At 44.8% G+C, this 20,629-nt stretch overlaps 1 protein-coding gene across 1 annotated transcript in view; it reads left to right on the top strand.

Moving 5' to 3' along the window:
- The window catches only part of UVRAG (UV radiation resistance associated), a gene marked incomplete at both ends in the record, with an annotated part of 81,040 nt that extends 60,749 nt beyond the window's left edge, over positions 1 to 20,291 (top strand). Inside the window, 2 exons of the mRNA XM_079542231.1 lie at positions 9,084 to 9,175; positions 19,592 to 20,291. Of these exons, the coding sequence (XP_079398357.1) occupies positions 9,084 to 9,175; positions 19,592 to 20,291 (792 nt within the window). The remainder of the gene's footprint in view (positions 1 to 9,083; positions 9,176 to 19,591) is intronic.
- Between the last annotated feature and the right edge of the window lie 338 nt (positions 20,292 to 20,629).

Raw genomic sequence — 20,629 nt, forward strand, 5'->3', positions numbered from 1 at the left:
ATCTTTAATGAATAAAATCATATATCATAGAATCATAGAATGGCTTGGGCTGGAAGGGACCTGAAGAATCACAAAGCTCCAACCCCCCAGTTCAGGCAGGGCCACCAACCTCCACATTTAGTACCAGCTCAGGCTGCCCAGGGCTCCTTCCAACTTGGCCTTGAACACCTCCAGGGATGGACGGGGCATCCACAGCCTCTCTGGGCAAAACTGGCTGTCACCTGTCATTAGCAAGCAAGTGACAAGCAGTGTGAGCCTTCTTTTTTTGTTGTTTTCATTTCCTCATCCACCCACACCCTGTGTTCTCTTGCTGCTCAGTATGAATGCTTTGTCCTCTGAAAGGCAGGCTCTTACTCTTCTGGATAGGATTTGGCACATCAGGGCACAAATCCTGTTTTGAAAGCTTTAGGTATGACAGCTGCTTAATCATCCATAAGTGCCTTTCAGCCTTGGTGTATACTGTGGTTGAAGTTCAGAGCGAGTCGTTCTCTGACAAAAGGAATAAGTGTGTCTGATGTCTGTTGGCTTGTATCATTTTTGACCAGTCCAGAATGCTTAGAAATCCAGGCCTTGAGAGGATTTCTTTTTCAAGAGACACAAAATACCAAATGGAATATTGCACCTTTCTTTGCTGACCTGGTGCATAATTCATGCAAATATCCTTCGAGTTAATATTGTGTTAACAGAAAAACAAAACACAGAATCACAGAATGGCCTGGGTTGCAAAGGAGCACAGCACTCATCCAGCTCCAACCTGTTCCTGCTGTGTGCAGGTCGCCAACCAGCAGCCCAGGCTGCCCAGAGCCACATCCAGCCTGGCCTTGAATGCCTGCAGGGATGGGGCATCCACAGCCTCCTTGGGCAGCCTGTGCCAGTGCCTCACCACCCTCTGGGGGAAAAACTTCCTCCTTATATCCAACCTAAACCCCCCCATCTCACTTTAAAACCATTCCCCCTTGTCCTATCACCATCCACCCTCACAAACAGCCATTCCCCCTCCTGCTTATATGCTCCAACAAAGCAAACCCTGTTTCAATCTAATAAATATAAGCTCCTAGTTTTTCTTTGGAAGGTTGCTGCTTAATAGATGCTGATTTAATGACCTCGACCTCAGCTTTTACTTTTAAAATATACCACATCCTATAAGAATTGATTTTCAGCGTTGGTGTGACTTAAAGCCATTTGTCCTCATCCTTTGTGGAAGGATGCGTTGTTCTGAAAGGAAACAAGTCCTGCACAGGTCTACCTACTGATGTTACACCTGAAAATGGTGGAATGGTCCTCTGGGAAGCAGTTCAGCTTTGGTGAAATGTGGGACAGGAAGCTGAGAATCCCCAAAGGTGATGCGTTGGATCTCTGGGATGGGCTCGCTTGCTTTTCTATGGAGTCTGTTGCTCTTTGAGTAGTGCTTTCTGGAAACAAGAATGTTTTCACTTCAAGGAACAGATTCCACAGCTTTAGATAAACTGTTGAAAACTCTGTTTTGCTTTTCTTTTACAAAAGGCTTTTCTAAAACAGCACAGAAGAGGTGAGAGTTTGTGCTAGAGATCTACTCTTCTGTCACTGCACGCATGCCGCTTCATGGAGCCTGTTGTTCATACACATACAACTAATTCTCCAAGTTCCTTTCCTGCAGTGTCTTAAGGTACAGAGTAAAATGACCCAACGCCAAATGAGAAAACTGCCTGTTAATGCTTTTGGAATGGATTTATTACAGCATAAAGCTAATACCACGTGCACATTTATGTCCTATTCCTTTTTTGAGCCAGAGGGTGGCGAGGCACTGGCACAGGTTGCCCAAGGAGGCTGTGGATGCCCCATCCCTGCAGGCATTCAAGGCCAGGCTGGATGTGGCTCTGGGCAGCCTGGGCTGCTGGTTGGTGACCTGCACGCACCAGGAACAGGTTGGAAGTAGATGAGCACTGTGCTCCTTTGCAAGCCAGGCCATTCTGTGATTTCTTCAACATTTTCAAAAGTTGTTTGGCTCCAAACAAGGGCAAACCTCGTTGTTGTCTGAGCTGTTCACAGGCTTGTGCAGATGCTCAGCCATCCTCTGCACTGCTGCAGTTGCCCTGGTTGAGCCCATCCAGCCTTTCAGCTTGTGGTCACTCTGTTTTCCAGCCTGAGTAAGGTAGGTGATTTCTCTGGCATATCCATGCAGTCCCAGAGCGATTGCCCTTTTGGTGTCTGTAGGTTAAAAAGCAAACTTCAGACATTCTCATGCAGTGCAATATCACACCTGGGGAGCTGGAGGTGTAAAGCAAACAATGTGTTTCAGGTGTAGGTGCAGAGCATTATTTACCTTTCTCTTGGCTTTTCATGTCTGACCTTTCGTTCTGCCCCTGACGTAATGATTTTTATGCAGGCGTTCAGCCTGCATGAAGTCATAGGAAATACGTGCCCGCATCTCCTAATCCAATCAACATCACTTTGTGATACCGGGGTGTTTTAAGAAGTTCTGACCTGAACCTGGAGAGGTTATGCTGCATAGTTTCATTTCTTCAGGCCGTAATGCAGCAAGACTACAGCTGAACAGCAAACGTGGTTTTAGTTATTACAGTGCTTCACTGGTGAAGGGGGGAAGCTTTTCTGAGGCCAGTAACTGCTCTATCTTCTAAATTGCCTTTTTTTTTCTTCATGTTGTTTCTGTAAATGGTCATGGTGTATGAGAGGCACCTTTATGGGCAAGGGGGCTCATGTCTGTTGTTTTTATAACAAGCCCACCAAATTTATAACGGCCACCACATTTTATGGGCATGGTTCACTTATGTAAGTGGCTGTTTCCCCCTTTGACTGTGGTTTCCCATATCCTTACTGGGACACCAGACTTGAACCATGAAGGCTTAATGCTCGAGACCTCTCTGGAGAGGTATTGTGTTTACTGTCAGGAAGGGCTTTGCTAATATGAGCAAGGGAATGCAGGAGGAAACACAGCTTTTGGCTCATCGAGATGTTTTAGTTCTACAGTGCGTTCTGCATGCACTCAAACACGTACTCCTATTTCCTTATTTTCTTGTGGTCTGTCTCCAATAAACACTATTGCTGTGAAACCAGAATCCAGTGTTAAATATTGCCTATTATCAGCCTTCAGTTTTAAAAATTAGAAGAATTCCACCTAACAGCTTGCTCAGCATCCGTGTTTCGCTTCTGCGCTCAGGCAGTGGTCAGAACTTGGTGGTGGATGGGGAGGGAAGAAGCAGCAGGTTAATGTGATTCTAAGGTAAATCAGAGAAAGCAGGGAATGAGGCGCTGAGGGTGGGATGGGTTGGAAGTGGACTTGGGGATCTTAGGATTCTTTTCCAACCTTAGTGATTCTGTGATCTTGATGATTACATGCCACTGTTACAGATGAGTACATGTTACAGATACAGTAAGAGAAGAAGCGAGTATCTTCTTGACAGCAGCCTCTGCCTCGTGGCTGGGATGAGATCAGCCTGTTTCAGAGTAAGCATGCTATAAAACCAAGTGTGATTGTAAGCAGCCTTTGAAGGGCCAGCATAAAGCACAGCTGTTGTCCTCTTACTGCTTTGATTGCTGTTTGTATGCCTTGTTTGTTAGTGCTACATCAGCAACTGTGGGAGTTCAAGGTGGTATTCCTGGAGGCCTTTTTTTTTTTCTTAAGGAAAGTTTGAATTTAAAAGCTTGTGCTCTGTGGGTTGATGAAGGTGCATGGATTCTCAAGGTTGTTGATGTAATTTATTTCTCTCGTGAGTTTAGTATTCTTAGAATTGCAGAAGAAACGTCTGCTTTTCAGAATGGGTTTCTGAGCAGTTCTGAAACCCATCTGGGAGGAGAAGGCAGGTGTTGGCACATCAGTATAAAATCACTTCCATGAAAATAGGTCTGTATCTGAGCACTTCTAGGAGGGTTACTTCCAATGACAACCTTCTTTTTTCCTTCTCAAAGCAGAGGGGAGTCCCATTGGAAAGGGGAGATAACAGCAGGACAAGGGGAAATGGCTTGAAGTTGAAGGAGGGAAGAATGAGGTTGGATGTCAGGGGGAAGTTCTGTGCTATGAGAGTGGTGAGGTGCTGGAACAGCTGCCCAGAGAGGCTGTGATGCCCCGTCCATCCGTGGAGGTGTTCAAGGCCAAGTTGGATGGGGCCCTGGGCAGCCTGGGCTGCTATGAAATGTGGAGGTTGGTGGCCCTGCCTGTTGTAGGTGCTGAAGCTTCGTGATCCTTGAGGTCCCTTCCAATCCAAGCCATCCTATGATTCAGAGGTGAGGAGATCTTGGAGATTTGCTGTCATTACAGAGCTTCCCAAGAAATTTGGTGGCAGGGAAGCCTTGGTTGGATTCACTTCTAAGCTGTGATAGATACTGCCTGACAGTCTTTTGAAACTCATCTGGATTTTTTACATTTAAGTGTTTACTTCTGTGATATCACTGATACACCACGATGCGTTTCGCTAATGCAGCTCTAGACTAGCTTTGCAGTAAACGTGCATAGCAGTTCAGAGATGGAACAACCAGCTAGGCTTAATGAACCAAAGGCAAGTGACACGTTAAGAGTGCAAATAATCTGCAATTTTATGATTTCCCCCGAAAGGTACAAACACACACACCTGTTTATAGAGCAGCAGGCATTATTTCACTGATCCCCCAAGGTTGTTTATATAGCAACAGGCATTATAACAACACTTTCTGTTTTCATTACTGCTGTGCTTAGTCATCTGAATCCCAGCCAGCGCTCTTTCATACTCTGAAAAGTCATCCAGGATCTTGTAAAACAATTAACTATGTCATTTTATTAAAACTTGCTTTTTATATTTGTGTCCCAGCGTTTGACAACCTCTGAAAACCTTCTGTGGATGCTTGGCTTCCTCCCAACGCCGTGAACTTGATTGAGAGAGAACAGTCTTGCTTCTATTTTTGCTTGTGTGCCTTCACATTTGCGGAGCAGATGTCCTTTTAAACTCCTCGATGCTATCAAAAGAGGAAGCCCTTCCTCACTTAACTGAGAGTCATTGAAAATAGCACGTGCACAGTGTAGGAGGGCCTTGGGTTCCCCCCCGTTGCATGGATGCAGATGGTGCTAGGAGAGCACACTCCAGGGTTGACCTGCAGTCTCACCGTCTGAGACTAAAGGAAGTGCAGAAATGCTGGAGGTTTCGATGCAGACTGGCTGTTCTGCATACCAAGTACTGAAGGGACCGGTGTTTTGAACTTTATTAACATAGTCTGAGCTGTAAGACTGCTCCCACATGTCTTAGAACAAGATAAATATGGCTGGGGAAACAGTATGCTAAATGATGAACAGATGAGCTCAAAATTGGAGTCATTTGGAGCTCCCAACAAAGAGTATTCCAGAGCAGATAATCTGTGGTTTCTGGTTGGAAGTAAATACATCTGCTTGTATACTGCTGATCATTAAGTGTTCTAACAGGAATTAGTGTAGGAAACAGTCTGTTCTTCTTTGCACGTAACTTCAGAACAGCCTTGTTTTCTATAAGAGGCAGCTGCTTAGTGGGAAAAGCCCTAATTTTGGTCTTGGGTATACAACCTGATATTACACAGCAATAGAAAGGTAGCTAAGTGGCTCCTTGTTAAGCCAGTTTAATTGAGGGAGTGGAACAGTCCTTGTGCCACTTATGTTATGGAGAGTATAAGACAGCAGCTGAATCTATGCAGTTTAATACACATTTTAAGACAAAGATACCTTTTGCTCTGAGAACCTTGGTTTCAACATGGGTGGTTCTTCACAATGCTGGAATAAATAGCACAGCAGCATAGAAGGTACCCACTGGTAAGACAGGCTGGTCTTCTGCAGGGGTGGAGTCGACCTCAATCTAAACTTCACCTCTTGTTTCTTTAGGTTCTTTTTTACAGGTGTCCCTTGGGATTATCTTAGGACAAACAAAAACTCAGAGTCTTGAACAGAGCAGCCCCTGGGCAGTCACCGACTAACAGTTATAAATCCAGCCTCATCTGAGTTTTCAAGCTTTTCACAATGCTGAACTTCAGTTTATCACGTGGAGCTTCTAGAGGGTAGGGATCTCTTCTGAATGAAAGGATCCCACGGGTTGAATTTGGGTTTGTTTCCAAAGATCTTGTAGAAAAGTGCCTCCTGCCTATAGCAGGGGGTTGGAAATAGATAATCTTAAAGCTCCCTTCCAACCCAAACCAATCTGTGATTTTCACCAGTTTTACTCCTTTATTTTTATCTCTAGTAACCAACCTGGAGTGATGTCACTTATCCCAAAAGCCAGAGGAAGAAAGCTCCAAAAATCTCTCATTTTGAGATGTGTAGAAGTTATTTCTGTATAATTTAAGACGTCTCACTTCCTAATTTCCTTTCCTCAACTTCCTTGAGCTCTCTGCTTGTGAAGTATGATGCTTCTCTTCCTTCTGTGGGATAAGTGTTGATAATAACTGGTCAGAGAGGAGGCTTCAGGCCACTCTCTGAAGTGCCTGCTGTCTGCAGTGCAGTTCTTCCCCAGTCCATGTTCACTACGTGTGTTTGCTCAGTCACGTAGCACTGAAGGACATGAAACTGTGTGTAGGAGCTAAATATAAGCCAGGAAATGGCAATTAGAGCATCGTTAGTGATTTATATGCAGGGTCTATGCAGTCATTCAAAGAAGTGAACGCAAATTGTGGGCGCTTGTTCAGTCAGCTTTGGATGGCTGGGTCTGTTGCATGCTGAAGGAACCATCTCCTCTTGGTTCCTTGCTATCTCAAGGTGGGATGGCTGGGGATGGTGACATTCAACAACTGAAAACAGAGCTCTGTTTTAGGAGAGCGAGGCAGCTCACGTTCAGCTTTTCTGCTCTTGTTTGCCTGCAAACAGAATGTAATTTACACAGTAAAATCCATCCTGTTTATTCTAGAGGCTTCCCAGAACTCGCATCCTGCCTTTCCTTGCTGTGCATCTCTCCTGTTTGCAATCTCACAAAGCTTTTAGCCAGAGCAACATTTTTTTTTGTCCGTGCTTTGAAACAAGCACGGCTCCAATGCATTCCTCTGATCTTGGCTGCTGGGATTAGAAAGATCCTTTAATCCAGTTCTTTTCATGCTATGAAACCTTAGAATTTAAGGATGACTGTAAAAACGAGTGTTCTATTAAAATCCAATTGTGGTAGGAGCAACAAATGTAATGCTTCTAATTAATTTATTTTTTCCTCTTGCCTCGGGCTGGCTCTTCGGTTAACCAAACCCACTGTAATCCCATCAGGAGAATGCGGTGATCATTTAGCAATTTATATTGTATGGTTGTCTTCATCCAGGTTCTGTCAGTGTAGCAGAAAAATATGAACCCAAGCCCACCATATGACTCGGCCATGTCCATATGGAAATAATAAACCACGTAATAAATGCTCTCCTGTTGTACAGCACAGAGCTCGGGATGGGTTTCTTCCAAAGCAGTTTTTCTTTCTACAACACAGAAGAGCATAGGAATCATTCCTAGTTTTGAGAGTTTTGTTTTCCTGTGGAAAACCTGTTTGGTGCTTTGTTTGAGCAGGATTCCGTGAGCTCTTGGTTTGAGGCAGAAATCCTTGCCATTGGATGTTGCCTTCCTGCAGTCTGCTTTCAGGCATTGCAGAAACAGGTGTGGAGCTCGAAAAATACAGTAAAATTAACTTTGTAGGATTGTTCCATCGCTTGGCTTCGTGAGTATTGAACTGGGACAGCCACTGTCTGTGAGTGTCTGAGGTGGAAGTGCTGGAGGGTTTGAACATAATGCCCACTGACAGCTTTGAGTATCTGAAAGGAGCCTGCAAACTGGAGGGGAGTCAACTCTTGGAAAGGGGAGATAACAGCAGGACAAGGGGAAATGGTATGAAGTTGAAGGAGGGAAGGTTGAGGTTGGATGTCAGGGGGAAGTTCTGTGCTGTGAGAGTGGTGAGGTGCTGGAACAGCTGCCCAGAGAGGCTGTGATGCCCCATCCATCCCTGGAGGTGTTCAAGGCCAGGTTGGATGGGGCCCTGGGCAGCCTGGGCTGCTATGAAATGTGGAGGTTGGTGGCCCTGCATTGGAGGGGGGCTGAAGCTTCGTGATCCTTGAGATCCCTTCCAATCCAAGACATTCTGTGACAGCTCCATGTCACGTTGGTACTGCTTCCTCCCAACACCCTTTCCTAATGGTACTGGAATTTTGGGCTATTTCGTATATTGGAACCAGCTCAGGGAGGATGCGCAGGGCAAGTTTTGGGCTTCGAATCTGTAAGACTCTTTTCCCCTTCCACTTGCTTGTTTCAAAGACGTTTTTATTTTGGGGCCTTCTTAAATCATAGAATATCAGAGACGAGTAGTTTGAAATGATCAGCATTGGCTGTTATGTTTAGAATCACTGAGGTTGGAGAAGACCTACAAGATCATCCAACCGTCCCCCAGTCACCAATAGTTCTCCCAATATCACATCCCTCACGTGTCTATACGTTCCTTGAACATATTGTATGTGTTTTGTATGATAATCTGAGGGTAAGAACAAATTGCAGTTTGTGTGGAGCCAACGTGATTTCTGTTTGTGCCTATTAATGCTCGGGCTAAAGCAAGCTGATGTTAGAACCTGTTTCTGAGCTACGTGGTGCTGCATCTGAACGCTGACTTCAATTATGAAAACACTTAAATGTTGATATAAACCATTAAAAGAGCACAGATTCAGTTCAGCTGTTGGACAGCATGTGTTTGTAGTAGTTGACGTTAGTGTCAACATTCCACTACTGGTTCCAGCATGCGTTGATATGCTCAGGATGATGGATGGCACTTGCACGGAAATAAATGTTGGGAGCTGGTGAATGTGTGGGACGTTGTGTTGAAATTTGGGCTGCCCACCTGATGGCTCTTTGCATTGAGCTGTGAGGCTGCTCTCCTGTTACAGATAGGAAACGGAAGGAGCGTAATGAGGTTTAACAGTTGTACTGACTGATGGGTTTGTCCCTGTTCTTGGGTGGGTTTTGCTAATGTGAGGTTATGAGCATTAAATGGAATATTTCCTTCAAGGTAATAGATGGCCTGGAAGTGCTTGATTATCCTACAGCTTCTTTGGAAACTGGCTGGATTAACGGAGCACGTGATGATATCCATCGGGATGTGGGGTTTGGAAAGCTTTACTGATTTTATCTTTGCCTGTTTTTTTTGTAGCTTAGATATCAACATGGGCTGAGTACTCCAGATCTAAGGCAAACTCTTCCTAACCTGAAAAATTTCATGGAACTCGGGCTCATGGTCAGATGGTAAGTCGTTTTATTTTTTCTTTAGGGATTCAAAGGAGATGGATGCTACAAAAAAAAGAAAGAAAATTAACTTTTGGAGGAGTGTGGGAGGGAAAGTATTATTTTAAATGCGATGTTTTGACCAAAGAGGGTGTGAATTAATCATTCTTTTAAGGCTGTATGTAAGGTGCAACTGCTGCCAGCCCTTCTATACTGTGGCAGTCCAGGAGCATGGAAGACCTTAAGCAGAACAGGTCTTAAAAGCCTGGCCAGCGTCTGCTTTCCCATTTGCTTTGAATATAATACAAGTGAGCTGCATGGGAGTCTGTGAGTTATAATCACAGAATCATTAAGGCTGGACCACCAAGATGAGCACAATTGCTGCTATGGAAATAGCTGTTGTGTGTTGAGCGTTGTTGCTAAATAGGAAGCTCCGTTATTTGGTGACTGAAGGCAGGGCAGCCTTCCAGAGAAATGCTAATTGCTTCTGCTCTGGTTTGCTGAGGAGGATCCAGAATCCTCTCCATTCTCTATACAGAAAGTCACAGAAACCAGTCTGCTCTGTTACAAGGCTGGCATGCCTTGCAGAAGCTGTTTCAGCATAACGCTTGAGCAACTCTCCTTCAAACCACTGAGATATCCTTCACAAGACCATTCACAAGCACATTCCTGGGGGCTTTACGTGCTTTGTGCTCATTTATGTGTGATCTTTTGAATTGTGTATGCTTGTGCAGCATCTTACCTTAAAACAATTGTGTCCTGCTTTCCCATCTTCACTCTTTGGATGCCTGAATCCCACCTAAACGTAGCACTGTGCGGTTTTAGGAGCCCTCAGTTAACGATTCCCCTCTGCCCCAATGATGTGGAGTTGGTGGATGTTCCCTTGTGTCATTGCCTTGCTCTTTGCAGATATTCCAGGTGCTGCAAGGTGTCGAAAATATCATCCAGTGTGAGGTAACCCCACCAGGGTTTGCTGCCAGATCACTTGGTGCTGCCCTGGTGACGGGAGATGAACTCAACACTGCTTCAGCTGATGGGAGAAATAATCTCTTTTGTCACAGTTAACGCTAAATTAGGGTGGAAGAGTTGCTCCTAATGAGATAATAAACTATTAAGCACTAATGGGCTGACATTAATAAACTTGGAGCTGGTTTGTGTCTTCTGGGAGAATCTCAAAACCCAAAAACCTGATTTGAAACGACACCACTGTGACACTGGCTGATCTTTAACAGTGCAGTTAAAGCTTTCTAGGGCTGTCTGTATTGTATCTGAATGCCCTGAAGCACTGAGCAGACCCTGCTGGTGTATACCATCTTCTCACTACTGAAACTTCAAAAGAGTTTTGCTTTCTCAGAGCTGATGATTGCTGCCTTCTGGTAGACTGAGTCTATCTTTGTTCCTCCAATATGCAGAACGTGGGAAGGAGAACAGCTATGAAGGCAGCTTGTGATCACAGCTTTTAATACTAAAAGGCAAGGGGGAGAAAGAAAAAAGAGCTTTTCATTGCTGCTCCAGTTGAAAATGATAGGAGCAGGCTTTGGATGGAGTTATGTGCCTTGGAGTAACGTGGCTCAGTATCAGACCCCTGGAACAAGAGTTCTGCTTTTAGTAACAGCCCCTAAAGTCCTATGGGACGTCACTGTACCAGAGCACTTTCCAGTCCTTATTTCTATGCTGCACTTTGCTTTTATCTTTCCTTCAGCCCTTGCGTATAGAAATGCTGATCAAAGTGAGCAAAGCTGTTTGGCAAATCGTTTGACTGGGAGGATAATCTTGGCAAATACGGGAGGAGGAGAGGGATCATCTTTGAGCAGAGCAGTGCAAGTGTTGCCTGATGGAAATCCAGCTCAGCCAGCAAACAGAGCCTGAGAAAAGGAAGCTGTGGTTCTCGTGCAGTTCCACATTCCCAGTAGTTGTAACCACAGCTGAAAAGATTCTCCCTTCTTTTCTTATCCCGAGGTGTGGGAAGAAAAACTTCAATCATCAGGCAAATATTGCTGTCAGTTTGTTATTTCATCCATCGCTGTGATGTCAAAACCCAAAGATGACGTGTGGTCACCTAAATAAGAATACAAAGGGCTAAAATACCCAAACTATGGCTTCTGTAGTGTCTGAACCTCACATGCAGGCTGGGATGGGTGCAGGTGGCCCTCGAATAAGCAGAGAGGTGAGGGCTCTGGGTCACAAGGTGTACATCTCTGCTCTCCCCTTCTAGTGTCCATTAGCTTTGAAGAGCAGATAGTGTCAGCTTTAGGTATTTGTTGGAGGTTTTGCCTTCGTGCTGCCAGTTTTTTTTTTTTTTTTCCTGTTAGGTGATACGCAGTCATTAGCAAGACAAAACACATTTTTGGGCCGGATAATATTTCAAAACATGTAGGAATATGAAGCACAGTTCTCTGGGAATATCACCTTCCCTCCTTGCCCCCACATGAATGTCTATGCCTCATTTCCTTCTTACCTCCACGACTTGCATGCATAGTTGTTCTTTTTTAACTTTTTCTTAAGGCTGATGACTCTAAACAAGGCTCCTTAGTGCTTCCTAATAATATAAATGGAAATGAGCCTTTACAGGGAGCCTGGCTCAAGGGGAAAACTGGCGAGACTTCCACAGCCAGGCACTGCAGTTGAGCACATGCGTAGCGAAGCACAGATGCCCACTGTCTTGTGAATAATATCTGCTTACATATATTTAAGCAAGCAGAAAGGCCACCAGCTGTTAAAATGAAGATTGGAAGGGATTTTTCGTTTTCAGGATACAGCAGGTGAGTAATCTGACGCTCCGTGCTGCAGACAGCAGTCGGCAAAGTATTTCCAGGCTATCCTTCATCTGTGGGATGAGAGCAGGAGCATGTGAGGTGGTGATGAGTTTTTCTTATTCACACATTCATTTACACTGACTGCTTTGGTTTTTTTGTTGTTGCTGGTTTTCAGTTTCCTTCGTTATCACTGCAGACAGCTTTTGCTGAACTGCTGTCAAATCGCAGTCATGCTGTGACTTACGTTGCACTTAGTTTATCTGTGAAGAGGACCTACTCATAGCTCTTACTGTTCTCTAGAGACATCTCTGTTTCTCTGCAGCCTGGAATTGAATCCCAGAGATAAACAGGGTAACCAAAATCTGTAGTTATTTAATTCAGGCTTAGCCTCACTCTCTGAGAAGGATTATATATATATCCATATATATATATATATTCCATATATATATATGTGGTGATGATGTTTAATTTTTGTTTTCTTACAACTTTGGTTGTAAAACCAATTAGCCCATTACTTCAGGCTTCAATCGGAGCAAATTTGACAGTTTTCTATAGATTTCTTTGCTGCAGGCTCTGATGAACTGCATAGTTCTGCCTGCAGCCTTTTGTATACCTGCAGGGTTGGACTGAGGGTTAATTGCATTGCTGCTGGATCCCTCTGCCTGGGGAGATTTGTTTTAGTTTCTCAAGCATTAAATGATGAATACATGTTTTCACATCGCAACTTGCATGATTTATTGCATCAAGCATGCAGGTCTGCAAGCTCTGCTTCCCTCTTCATATCTCCTGGCACCTGTATTCTGCTGTATTTACCTTTCTCCTCATGTGCCCCAACTGCAGAGTGTTACTGTATTATACGCAGATGAAGCCAGGACAGATCTGCTGTTTCTGCACATGCTGTTACAGAGGCTAAGCAACACCAAAGCCTTACTTTCCTGCTATCAGATTTAGATGATGTCTCACTTGCTTAAGGCGAAAGATGATGAGCTAAAGTTTTGTTTGATTTACATTTTCCCAGTTGTGTTCTCCAAAATCTTTGTTTCCTTTTGGGGACACTTATCTGTATTTCAGATTTCTCAAGCATGGGATCTCGCTGGCTCCCAGAAAAGCAGCCCATTTTTAAGACCAGCATTTGTTGATGCATGAGGGGCCCTATGCAGTTGTTCTCTGAATATCTGAAAGTATGCAGTTCATTCCAGCTTCTGAGACACTGAATCTGTACTTTACACGTAGACTGCTTACACATATACACTTGACTTTGTTTTATTCCTTTCTGCGTGTTCACCTTTATCGTTCACAAGTCAGCCTGACTTCTGAGGGGCGGTATTTGTATTAAGAGCAAATAAAGCAGCACTCTGCAAACTCGAGCAGTGCAGTGAGAAGGCTTTTCCTAGTGAAGAAATGCAACAACAGGGTTAGCTAATGTGGGCAAACGCACGTGTTCGTTTGGAAATCCTTGTCTGCAGTCAGGGAGATGTCCTTTGGGGCCCTTATGTAAAAGCTATATCCAAAGATGCTTGCATACCAAGGCCTTCCACTACTTGAAGGGAGCGGATAAACAGGAGTGGGAACGGCTGTTTGTGAGGGTGGATGGTGACAGGACAAGGGGGAATGGTTTTAAAGTGAGACAGGGGAGGTTTGGGTTGGATATGAGGAGGAAGTTTTTCAGCCAGAGGGTGGTGAGGCACTGGCACAGGCTGCCCAAGGAGGCTGTGGATGCCCCATCCCTGCAGGCATTCAAGGCCAGGCTGGATGTGGCTCTGGGCAGCCTGGGCTGCTGGTTGGTAACCTGCATGCACCAGGAACAGGTTGGAAGTAGATGAGCTTTGTGCTCCTTTGCAAGCCAGGCCATTCTGTGATTTCTTCAACATTTTCAAAAGTTGTTTGGCTCCAAACAAGGGCAAACCTCGTTGTTGTCTGAGCTGTTCACAGGCTTGTGCAGATGCTCAGCCATCCTCTGCACTGCTGCAGTTGCCCTGGTTGAGCCCATCCAGCCTTTCAGCTTGTGGTCACTCTGTTTTCCAGCCTGAGTAAGGTAGGTGATTTCTCTGGCATATCCATGCAGTCCCAGAGCGATTGCCCTTTTGGTGTCTGTAGGTTAAAAAGCAAACTTCAGACATTCTCATGCAGTGCAATATCACACCTGGGGAGCTGGAGGTGTAAAGCAAACAATGTGTTTCAGGTGTAGGTGCAGAGCATTATTTACCTTTCATTGTGCTCCTTTGCAACCCAGGCCACTCCATGATTCTATCATTGCTTCTGAATTGCAGAGGTATGCATTGGTTTGTATTCTGCTAGATTCAACAGGAGGCCAACACATAACATTACAGCAGAGGAAACTCTGGTAGCTTAATTTATGAAGATTTTTTTTTTATTATTTCAAAAGCACGTGTCAGAATTCCATAGCTGCCAAAAGGCACAGTTTCACCTCAGCTTCGTACTGGCAGCCTCCCTTAGCATCCCTGTCACCACCGTGTGTAACTTACCCAGTAATCTCAGAGAAGGTGAGAAGCTCTTATTGCTTTGTAGCACGGTTGACATGATATTGGCCCAGGGCTGTGCTTGGAGCTTCAGGCATTTCAGATGGCTGTAAACCAACTTAAACACCTTCATTTAGCCTCCTTGCTGCCATGAGGTCATAGTTTGCAATACACACACACACACACACAAAAGATCAAATGCTGTTATTTTTTTTTAAAGTATTCTCATACCAAAGAGCTGTAGCTGTGGATTTTGGCTTTGGGCCCGACAATCAAGATTTAGTATTTTGACCAGCTGTGATCCAATAATGTTCCTCAGAGGAAACGTTTTGCAGGGAGGAAAAGATGCATATTTGAGCCTGCAAATTGTGTTCTGTCTCATAATGCTTTACAGTTTCTCTGTGCCCTTTGCAGACGGATTAAATAATAGCAACTGAATCTGACCAGAGAAACTCCTTATCAAAACCACAAACGGATTCCAGTTGTAATCTGTTCTCTAGGAAAAATAACTCCAGAAATGGCTGCCCACTATTTCAGTCAGCGTACCGTAGGTGTTTGCAGTGCGGAGTTCACGTCTTGCACCACGGGTCTGAAGAGTAAAAATGAGTATTCTGGGGGAGAAAACAGATATCTCGTAGATTTTCTGCCAGTAAAACTTGTAGCTGAGGTTAGAGTCTGTATAAATTGACGTTCTAGATTTGGATGCAATTGAAGCACTGAAATCAGTGGTGATGTAATTCTCTTATCTACGATAGCCAATAAATCAGAATTTCTCTTCCATTTTTGTTTTTAATTTGGAAATTCTACTTCCTAAGAGCAATCTGACCTACTCCTCTGTGTCGCTCGTCCCAGTCTGATCCAACTGGATGACTAAACACCATTAAGACCCAATGACAGTTCATCAGGCCAGGTTTTCCTACTCCACCAGTTGCAGGCTGTTCCTTTTGGGCAGGTGTCCACATCTGCTTGCTGTCCCAGAAGATCAAGCAGGTCATTGTGTCAGGAAGCTGAACCAGCTCACCCCTGGTGATTCAGGTCAAGGCTGCGCCTCAGGGCTGCACTCTGCATGCTGAACTTGTTTGGCTAGCAAGGATACCTTGTGCTCTCTACAGTTTACGGGCAATTGAATGTTAATTTTCTATGTGAAGTGCTTTTTCTTATTAATTCCATGAGCTGTGAAGCTGATAAAGCACCTCTTTCTCATGGCTTTGCCTTGATGCAGTGCTGTGAGTTTTGGTAACCATACAGACGTTGCTCAAGGGAAATATGAGTAGAATAGAGTTCCTCTGTCAGCTGCTTGTTTTTGTAGAGATTAATAGCAACCTCGTACATCAGAGCTCTTTGCTTTTTTGGAAACATCATTTCTGATCTGAAACCATGGTTTGACTTCACGTTCTCACCTGGGGGAAGGTGAGGGAGCAGGAGAAGATGCCTTAGCTTGACTGTAGCTGAGAACCGTGCAGTTTTTATTTCACTCACAGCAGTATGATGATCAGTCACATAATCATAAAATGGCTTGGGTTGGAAGGGACCTCAAAGATAATCCAGTTCCAACCCCCTGCTGTGGGGCAGGGCTGCCAACCACTCAGTCAGTCACTAGATCAGGCTGCCCACGGCCCCATCCAACGTGACCTTGAGCACCTCCAGGGATGGAGCATCCACAATCCACAGCTTTTGGGTACAGAGACCCATTCATTCTAAACCGGTTGCTCAGTTCATGGCCAAGAAGAGGCATCCAAAGGGGAGGATGGTCCCCTTCATCACCACGGGCTCACAGCATGGTGTTGCTCACCTTTCTCTCCACTGCCTGCGCTGTTATTTTTTTCCACCAGTGATTGTGGAAAGAGGGTAGGCAATGAACTCTTGGATGGCTGATCTCCAAAGGCCTTCATGTGTATTTATTTTTATCTAAATGCCGTAGCTAATATTTGATAGGCGCTTAAGCCATTCTGTTGACCTCATTCCTGCTCTCTCAGCTTTAGGCTGTTATCCCTGTAATTATTCCTGACTGAAGCTAAGCCCATCCCATTCATATTTATTGGCAGTGAGGAATAGTTTCAGCAATCTGCCTGCGTATGTGTCCAGCAGATTAAAACCCAATCTTACAGACTGAAGTAGGGCCCATTTAACCGTATGTAGTTTAAGGAGCCTGGCTGCAAGTGCTTTTTGTTTTAATTCATTAGTTTGAACGCTGGTATGATAAATGAAGATGATTCCTGCCATGTTGCCCTATGGACTGCCCTTATGTACTCTGCTAAAGAGCTGGGAGGTTATTTTGTAAATGAGGGAGATTAGCTCTGCATTGCTGCTATGTTTAGGCTGTTACATCACTTAGCGTAGATCATTCTGCCAGTTCGACTTACTAAGAGGTTTTTTTACTTTGGCTGCTGTACTGAAGAGGTATTGTTCAGACATGCATAACATGTTAACTTGAATGGTCTTGTCATAACAAGCACTTGAAAAACTCTTCTGGTCCTGCAAGCTAATTAATGTCTCACCCTTTTGACTGCATCTACAAAACAGTTTGGCTGTATTTCTTTTTAGGAGAAGCTCGAGTTTACGTGCCCACCGGAACAATTTGTAAAGCTGCTTCTCTCGAGCTAATTAGACATTACAGTTGTTCACGTTCATTGTACTCAGGCACTTACATCTCCGCTGTTTCTTCACCTTTGTAGCAAACATACTGTTGTACCTAAGTTGGACTGATCAGCTCTTACTGAAGGTAATTTGGGGCTTGCCAGTTAGTCGTGTGCCAAGCTCTCTGCACGGATGTCCTTGTCCTTCAAAGAGTCTAACCACATGCAGCAGGATTTGCTCCAAACACGCCTGTTGAGGCCACTGTGCTTTTCGTGTGTCTTCTCTGGACCCTTTTCTGACCACTTGCATTTCAGGCAGGAGCTTTTATCACTGAAATATTGTGCAAAGAGTAGATTGCTTTATGACTATTTCGAGGAACACTCATCTGTGCTTAAATTCACAACGTAATGTACAGCTTGAAATCCTTCCAGGGTTAGATATTGATCTCCTGCATGCCTTCCCCCGGGGCTGTAGATAGTCAAATAAGATTCAGAAAAATGGCAGAACTTCCTGTAAGCCTTTCTTGGCATTGTCCCTAAATCAGGAAATAAGAAGCCCTTCCATCAAGCCTTTCCTTCGCTACGTAAAGATCTTATGCTGCAGCTTTTCCACCTAGCTTAGAGCTGTTCCTTCTGAAGCCTCCAGGTGGGTGTGGGCCCAAGCTTTCAGCAGAACAATGAGCAAGGCATATCCAAACCTTTGTAGCACTGAAGCTCTTGCTCTGTCAGGCTCCTCTGTGACCCTCGCAAGGCTTGTGACAGCTTTGGGCTCCTATTAGCAGCCAGGCTGGACCCAGCTCATGCTTTGGGCTCAGTTATGTAAAGATTCAGCAAGCCTGGAGGAAGCGTGAAAAAAGCAAAGTCTTGAATCTAATGAATCTAATCAGAATTCTAACAGAATCTAATGAAGTAAGTCATATCAAATAAATCCTCATTTATTGTCTGATTTGAGGCTGGAAGGTTCAAGCTGGAGGAAAGGGAGGGGAGAGCAGACCATCCCTAACATACATCTGCAGTGCACATTGCCTGAACAGAGTTTTCAATTGTCCTGACTCAGATTTTTGTCATATTGCATCATTTGGAAAATAAATGGTCGATTGTACGGGGGTTGGCTGAAGTATTTAAAATCCAGGTGTGAAAGTCTCTGGTCAGTAAGGGACTATGGGATAACCTCTGAGCCTGCATACACAGCTCCTGAGAGCATCTGTGGCACACGCTGCTTTCTTTGTCACCTCCACTGAGAACGCTCCAGACCTTTGCAAGGGGAGCTTTGAATGCTCTTTGGTGTGCCTTAAGGGGCTCAAACAGCAGTTGAAATCTAAGGAGAAAGTTGCTGGCTTTGCTGCTGGCTGCATGCGTGGTGCCTGTCGCTCTGCTCCACTGTCTGCAACTGTAAATTGCAGCAAGCAAATTTTCCTTCAGGTGACTGGGGTTGTTGGAGGAGAGAAGCAAGCCCAAGACGTGCGTTAAGGGACAGCCTGGGAGGAAGCAAGATGGGAGAGGAAATGGAGGAGCAGCAGAAGTGCATGCTGCCTTCCCGTAGGGATGCTTGTTTTTCACACAGGGACCTGTGGCAACCTTGCTTATCCTGTTTACAAAAGGGAGAAGCCAAAAATTGGATGGAAAAGGATCCGTGCTGGGGGCTGTTCATAGCTGCTGTTACAAGATTTCTCCCTGCAAGACAAATCCCAAAATGTATCAGGCCTCGAATAGGAGGAGAGTTTCTTTTAAGCCAAGCTAATGAATTTGGCTCGTACTGACAGCCGCCGAGTCTTGGTTGTACGTTCAGGGGATCAGAAATAACCGTGTTTAAAAGAAACTGGGAGGAAAATGAGCTGGTTGCTTAAGTTAAGGTAGGGCATTCTATTTGCATATAGGATGGCGATTATATTTGGACAAGGATCAAACAAGGAAAATTCATGTAGCGCCCCAGATGACGTAAAGCGGACATTCCAAATTGTAGACCCTGAGACAGTGTAAGTGGAACTGTATTAACAGTCAAATTGAACTTGTAAATTAAGCTCGATTATTCCACGTTCCACAAGAAACCGATGTTGACACTTGTCCAAAAAGGTTTGGAACCGTTGGCACGGCGAAGCAAAAGATCTGGCAGAATTAATCATCTGCAAATAGCAAAGTTAGCGTGGCTTTCCTTTGTGCAGCTGTCAGTAAAGTTCACTGCTGGAAGAAGTCTCTCGTAGAGGATTCAGCCCTTATTACTTGCTTTTGAAGAGTTTATGATGGCCCAGCACAGGCCATAAATACATAAATACACGGTCAACAGTAATAATTCATAACGCGCAGCCTGGTCCTATAAAACGGTGTTAACAGTCCGAATTAACATGACGTGGTGGTTTCTTGGGTGATTGACTCTTCAAGTCGTGGAGTTTCGTAAATGTTCCCCTCACGATCTTGCCGGCTTTCAGTAAAGCTGTCCTCCGGGGTGTCTTCTGCAGTTCATATGGCGTTAAACACTTGTGGGCTTTTTAGCACTTTAGGATACAAGTGGTTGGCCAGAGAGAGCTCGGAGTTGTGATAAAGTAATTGCTTCAGCCTTTGGTGAAACATCTGTATTGCTCGTGAGCGTGCCTGACAGCTGTGATTTATCCTTTCCTTCTTTTATAGTGATCGACACCATACATCCAGTGCAATTCCTGTTCCAAAGAGGCAGAGCTCTAGCTTCGGCAGATTGGATGTTGGCTTTTCCAGTGGGCTTCCTTCTCCAGATAAAGGACTCCGAAAACGAGCTAGCACGGGAAACGAGAGACTGCAGTACAAAACTCCTCCTCCTAGTTACAACTCGGCTTTAACGCAGCCCGTGGCCATCGCAGCCCATGTGGGAGGATTAGATAAAAAACCCGGATCCATATCTTCTTCCCTCGATACCTCCATGGACTCCTCAAAAGGAAATAAGAAAGGAGAGGACTCGTGTGGCAGTTTAAACGGAGAAAACGGGAGCCTAACCAATACCCAAGACCAGCAGGAGTCTTTCCTAGGACATACTAGTGCAATAAATGGGGCGCTGCTGCCCGCTGAGTGTTCCAGCACCATAAGCAGCGAGCAGCCTTGTGAGTTTCGGCCCTCGCTCGGCCCCGTCCTTTGCTGCACGGTGGAGCAAGCAGAGGAAATAATGGGGATGGAAGCGACGGGGTTCAGCACGGGAGATCAGCTAGAAGACTTTAACTCCATCCCGGTGGAGCACGCCGTGGCAGTGGAGTGTGATGAACAGGTCCTGGGGGAGTTTGAGGAGTTCTCTCGGAGGATCTATGCACTGAATGAAAACATGTCCAGCTTCCGCAGGCCGCGCAAAAGTTCGGACAAGTGAGCTGGGGCAGGGATTTGATGGCGGACATTGGGGTGAAATCAGCGATCTGGAATAGAGATAAAATTGCACTTATTCTTTATATTAATTATATATATATATATATATATATAAAAAGCTAAAGCTATTCCAATGGTGTTAGGACAAACGGACTTGTTACTGAGCACGATAACACGGGATCATGGTATATATTCACAGCCCAGGTAAATTCTGATTCTGCTTCCAGTCCTCTTGTGTCTGGTATTTATAATCTGTTGGGTTTTGTGGGTTTTTTTTAGGCGGTGGAGTCCATTTGTAAGCGCTTTCCTGGAAAAAAAACCAAAACTTCGAGTGCTGATCTG

The sequence above is a fragment of the Tetrao urogallus genome (genome assembly GCF_951394365.1).
Source record: "Tetrao urogallus genome assembly, chromosome: 1".
In the NCBI taxonomy this organism is placed as follows: Eukaryota; Metazoa; Chordata; class Aves; order Galliformes; family Phasianidae; genus Tetrao; species Tetrao urogallus.